The sequence below is a fragment of the Camelina sativa genome, chromosome 3 (genome assembly GCF_000633955.1).
Source record: "Camelina sativa cultivar DH55 chromosome 3, Cs, whole genome shotgun sequence".
Classification (NCBI taxonomy): domain Eukaryota; kingdom Viridiplantae; phylum Streptophyta; class Magnoliopsida; order Brassicales; family Brassicaceae; genus Camelina; species Camelina sativa.
This window is the reverse complement of record NC_025687.1, coordinates 27,639,829-27,644,561: the sequence shown is the minus strand read 5'-3', so window position 1 is coordinate 27,644,561 and position 4,733 is coordinate 27,639,829. Positions and strand designations below refer to the sequence as shown.

The 4,733-nt window shown below is 35.6% G+C and overlaps 3 protein-coding genes across 6 annotated transcripts; 1 reads left to right on the top strand and 2 right to left on the bottom strand.

The window, feature by feature from the left end:
- LOC104778362 (60S ribosomal protein L18a-like protein) lies at nt 26–1,452 on the top strand. 4 transcript variants are annotated; one of them, XM_010502794.2, is made up of 5 exons: nt 26–225; nt 449–521; nt 629–743; nt 850–967; nt 1,079–1,452. In XM_010502794.2, the coding sequence occupies exons 2-5, from the start codon at nt 512–514 to the stop codon at nt 1,139–1,141; spliced, it is 306 nt and encodes a 101-aa protein (XP_010501096.1). In that variant the 5' UTR covers nt 26–225; nt 449–511; the 3' UTR covers nt 1,142–1,452. The 4 variants fall into 4 exon arrangements, with proteins under 4 accessions (XP_010501096.1, XP_010501094.1, XP_019097595.1 ...); XM_010502792.2 differs by having other exon boundaries at nt 626–743; XM_019242050.1 differs by lacking the exon at nt 26–225 and having other exon boundaries at nt 303–521; nt 626–743.
- On the bottom strand, nt 1,703–2,652 carry LOC104778361 (leucine-rich repeat extensin-like protein 3). Its single transcript, XM_010502791.2, has one exon. It carries the CDS (start codon nt 2,355–2,357, stop codon nt 1,866–1,868), a length of 492 nt encoding a protein of 163 aa, XP_010501093.1. The 5' UTR covers nt 2,358–2,652; the 3' UTR covers nt 1,703–1,865.
- On the bottom strand, nt 2,867–4,229 carry LOC104778360 (ubiquitin-like protein ATG12A). Its single transcript, XM_010502790.1, has 6 exons — nt 4,119–4,229; nt 3,935–3,993; nt 3,614–3,682; nt 3,463–3,525; nt 3,286–3,376; nt 2,867–3,099 (listed from the first exon to the last, which is right to left on the bottom strand). The coding sequence occupies exons 1-5, from the start codon at nt 4,150–4,152 to the stop codon at nt 3,323–3,325; spliced, it is 279 nt and encodes a 92-aa protein (XP_010501092.1). The 5' UTR covers nt 4,153–4,229; the 3' UTR covers nt 2,867–3,099; nt 3,286–3,322.

The window sequence follows — 4,733 nt, the reverse complement described above, 5'->3', positions numbered from 1 at the left end:
CTTTTTTTTTTTTTTTTTTTTTTTTTTTGCATTGCCTTGTGATTTTTCTCTTTCCCTCGTTTACTTTTTACTAAGAAAAATTCGTCCTTTTTTCCTCTGAGGATCAATAGGGTTTTGTTTGTTCCTTTGATTGCTTTCATTCTCGAAACTCCCCAGACTTCCTAGGGTTTATGTTTGATTTGCTTCTCTTATGCATTAGATCATCGCAATTTTGGATCATATCAGGTAATGCAGATTTTTCGGAGATTTCTCCTGGATATATTTCCTTCTTGTTGTTACTCAGTAATGATCCTCAATATTTTCAATTTGAAATTCCTCTGCTTTACATTGGATTGCTTTTGAAATCTGTATATAAAACAAAAAAAAATCTCAGCTTTGTCTTTCTTACATCAAAATGTTTCTGCCTTACATCCGTATCTGAGACCAGTTTGGGTGATTGATGTTTCAGGTTACTTGGTGAGAGGAAATTTAGGTCGGCCTTACAAAATTATACCGTTGCACTTCTTTCGCCATGAATGCCAGTAAAATTCTCAAACTTTTGTCTCTTCTTGTGTTTTAGTTTTATGATTCTTGTGACTCTTACTGTTGTTAGGTTCCTCTTGTGAATGTTGGAAAATATGTTAAGCAGATTTTGAGGAACAAAAGAAAGGAAAGTATATTCTAATCCGTGATGGTGAGGACTCTGAGTTAGGACTCTTCTATAAGCCCCTCCCTTGCTTCGGTTGTGGAATCGGATGGTTCTCGTGAGTTAACAAACACCTCTCTCTCACTCTTCTTCTTATTATTCTGGCTTTTGGATAATATTGTCTTGCTGAAGCCAGATTCTTTTTTACCTGTTTATATGTTAAGCTTTCTTCTTGGATTTGTCTGCCCATTTGCGTGGTACGTTGCAACATTTCTATATTTTATCAACTATTACCGTAGAGATCCACGGGAAAGATCTGGTCTTGCTGCCTCTGCTATAGCTGTAAGTTAGCTGATCCAGTTGCATTCTCCTCTAGATTTCTTTAAACTGACATAAACGCAACTCAGCTGTAAATGAGGATCTACCAACTTATCTATTGAAAATTGTATGCAGGCTTTAATATTCTCTGTTGCACTTGTGATTACCGTGCTTGTGCTTGTTTTCTCGGGTCGCTAGAGTCTCTTGTTACTCTTTGCATATTCTTTCTGAAAGGGAAACAGCTTCAAGTCTGTTTCCACAACAAGTTAAACATATCTATTTGATGAAGAGAATTATCTGTTTTGAAGAGAGAAGAAGATACTGCTAAGTCCTATTAGAATCAAAGTTTTGTTTGCTTTGTACATAAGTGTATAGTTTTTTATACAACGGAAATGAGATACTTAAATCTTTCTTGTGATCTATGTTGTTTCACGCTTGTATGATATTCACATTAGAACCTTTAACCCAGACAGGAATCATAGCCAAGGTTATGTCTGGTTCTCATCTTCCTTCTTCAAAGTCTCTTCTTCTTTTCTTTCTTATTGAACCTCATCAAGAAACAGAGAAAAGAATGGAATAAAGGAAGAAGCTTTGACTATTAGGATTTGTGCTGCCTCCATATGTCTAGAGTTGTTTGATCTCACTATCAGCATATCACTATTTTATAAAAGCTGCACCTTGGAACACCGCATCCAAAGATTGCACCAAGATAATTAGTGAACCAAACCATTTGGTGAATCAGATTAATCTTAGAAAGAACAAACACATGAGATTTCAGAAACAATTTTACATGAGAGAGTTAAAACAATTGCACTTTTTTGTTTCCTCCTAATACATTCTCCTTTCTAATCATCACTCTAATAGATGACCTCAAACGAACGAAAGAGTAGTTAACGTCAATCCAGAAATGGTTAGAATCTTCTCAATTAGTGTCTTTCAAGTTGAGAAGCTGGTTTCTCTTGAATACCAAGAAGACAACAACAAAGACCTGCAACATTGCAACTAACCCAACAAAGACTAGTCCCACAGTCTTCCCTTTGTTTAATCCACCTCTCTTTGGTTTCTCCGGAGGCCGAGGGGGAGGCGGAAACCGCCGTGAATGATTATTCTTTGGGGGAGGGGATTGCGACCTCGGTGGTGGTCCAGGTGGCGGTGGAGAAGACACAGGCTCGATTGTCTCTCTGACTGGAGGAGGAGGCGATGGAGAAATGCCTTGTTCAACGGTCCCATTGACAGGTGGCGGTGGCGGTGGAGGAGGAGGTGGAGGTGGTGGCGGGGGAGGCGGCGGAGGAGATTGTGGAGTCAGAGGTGGTTCTTGTGATTCGACGAGGAGGAAGCTATGAATGGTGAAAAACAGAGCGAGGATCAAAATAATGAAGCTCCGAGATCTGAAGAGACAACGCAGAAAACCCATTTTTGTAGATGTGATTGAATCAAAAACGGTCTTCTTCCTTGGTTGTCTTCGTCACCGGAATCAAAATGTGCGTCATCTGTAGGGAAAAAACATAACTTTCTCTCTGTTTTGTCGGAAAATTACAAGTTCTCCGTTTTGAATCCAGATTTCCGTAATATTCAGAAGAAGAACATGGATGTCACGATGGTAAAATTGACCCAAAAGAATACTACTTTGAGAGAGAGATGGTAAATTTTTCCCCGGGAAAATTCAGAGAGGGAATAACGGATTAAGGCTAATTTTGGTGAAGATTAACAAAGTTAGTTAATTTTCCGGTAAGATAACTGTTTAGATTTTGCAAGTTAGTTATAACTCTAATAACATATTACTGTTTTGATTAGAAAAACCAAAACTGTTCATTTGTCACATTATGCAACATCTGTATGGAAGAAGTTACTTATATTATTTACTAAGAACTATTATGTAATTTTTAATACATAATAAAAGCATTAGCATAGCAAATGCAGAGGTGACAAGTGTTTAAACGCTCCTTTTTTGGAATCTCTGAGAACTGAACTATGAAAACATACAGGCGAGAGTACAATCTAATGCTTTTGAAGTTTGATATGGTCTTTTAGGTACATGTATTTAGGGTAAAAAAATATCAATTCCAGTGCTATATAGATTATGTACATAAAGCAACTTTCATCTGAAAAGTCTTCTTCTTTTCCAACAAAGCAAGCATCTTATCTAGTGTGTGACCCTGAAAGAACAAAGCTCAAGTTTTACGGTGATGCTCATATACGATTCACTCATCATCTTCAGTTACGTAAAGATGGTTAAAAAAAAACTTATCGAATTGAAGAAACCAGAATGCTAAGTTGAAGTTCAATAGAAGACAAGTTATCAAAGTTTGAAAGTAACAGTAAAAAAGAATGTGATTGCTTACAGAGCTTGAGAATTCTGTAGTATTCGGCTTTTTATCCTCATGCCATGGAACAAGCATAGTTTACCACCAGTTTGCCGTCAATTCCAAAGTTCTGCAAATACCAAACCAGAACCATGTAAGCAAATAGAAACATAGATTCTTAGATCCACAACACACAGAGACTAGAAAAAGACTTACATTATAAAGATCAATAACTGATTCATCAGGATTCGGCGAGAACGCACTATTCACATAGACAAACTTTTACCAAACAAGAGAGCAATGTCAGACCGATTATAAAAGATTCAAATACACATATAGAGAAGAAGCTGAGTGTGTATATACATACCAATGAGTCAGAATGGAGTTGTCTTCTTAGAAAGTCAATCACTTTAGCAAATTTATCAGTCCCTGGAATCTATCACACGCAATCGCACAACATTCAAAACACATATAAGATCATAAAGTACGATATGAGCCAGAGAGATTTTGCATAAATTGTGAACTAGTAAGCCCAATATTACCAAACAACAAGACTCAAAACCTCACATCAACACTCTAATTCATCAAGTTAAAACCAAATATAGTATACAACTTTATCAACATGAGATGACCCCATTATGGAAGAACAAAACCCTAGTTTGAGAGGAAGAGTGATATAAGAGTCTACCTTGAACTTAGATTGTTTGAGTATAGGAGCACCTCCAGTAGCTCTTAGATGAACAACAACTGTAACAGAAAGATAAACCCTAGAGAATACATCAAACTAATTCCAATTTCCTGATTTACGTAATTGGATTCATGGATTTCATCGATCCAATTTTTCGAATTCATGGATTAATCAAAAGATTCACCTTTTCGAACAGAGCTCGGCGACTCCGTCGCCATTGATGGTTTTTACGGCCGTAGCTGATGAAGAAGAGTAGAAGACGAAGACGAAGACGAAGACGTTACTCTGTTTTTTTCTCGTCTATTTCGGAAAACAAATTGAGGTTACGTTTTGGGCTTTTAAAAGCCTTGTTAGATTGGGCTTTATATTGATTATTATCAATCCTTTAAAAATAATAATTAAAAAATCGAATTTTAAAATAAACTTTTAATTAGCTTATGATTTTTTAGATCTCATCACAAACGTGTTAGTAGTAATTTTTATAAATCTTATTATATGAAGACAGTGTTAAAAAAAAAAAAAAAAAACTTATTATATGAAGTTTAAAGTATACTATTATCTTTATGAAAATACCACTATATTTTTTTTCTTTCGAAAATACCACAATACTTAAACTAAACTTAAACTTCCAAAATTAAACTCTAAATACTAAAACTAAACCTTAAATCGTAAATCCAAAATACTAAACAAAAATCAAAACTTTTAATTATAAACCCTGAAAAATGATATTAATGTTTGTGGTTTTTTTTTGACTAAAACTATAGGGGTATTTTTGGGGGGGGGGGGGGGGAAAAAATTT

Bases quoted from the DNA above. Each gene is read 5' to 3' on its own strand.
- LOC104778360 (XM_010502790.1), bottom strand. From the start codon at position 4,152: ATGGCGACGGAGTCGCCGAGCTCTGTTCGAAAAG. The intron at 3,994-4,118 runs GTGAATCTTTTG...TTTCTGTTACAG, and splicing joins GCCGAGCTCTGTTCGAAAAG to TTGTTGTTCATCTAAGAGCT. The intron at 3,526-3,613 runs GTATGTATATAC...GTTTGGTAAAAG, and splicing joins AACTCCATTCTGACTCATTG to TTTGTCTATGTGAATAGTGC.
- LOC104778361 (XM_010502791.2), bottom strand. From the start codon at position 2,357: ATGGGTTTTCTGCGTTGTCTCTTCAGATCTCGGAGCTTCATTATTTTG.
- LOC104778362 (XM_010502792.2), top strand. The intron at 744-849 runs GTGAGTTAACAA...TTATATGTTAAG, and splicing joins TGTGGAATCGGATGGTTCTC to CTTTCTTCTTGGATTTGTCT. The intron at 968-1,078 runs GTAAGTTAGCTG...AATTGTATGCAG, and splicing joins TTGCTGCCTCTGCTATAGCT to GCTTTAATATTCTCTGTTGC.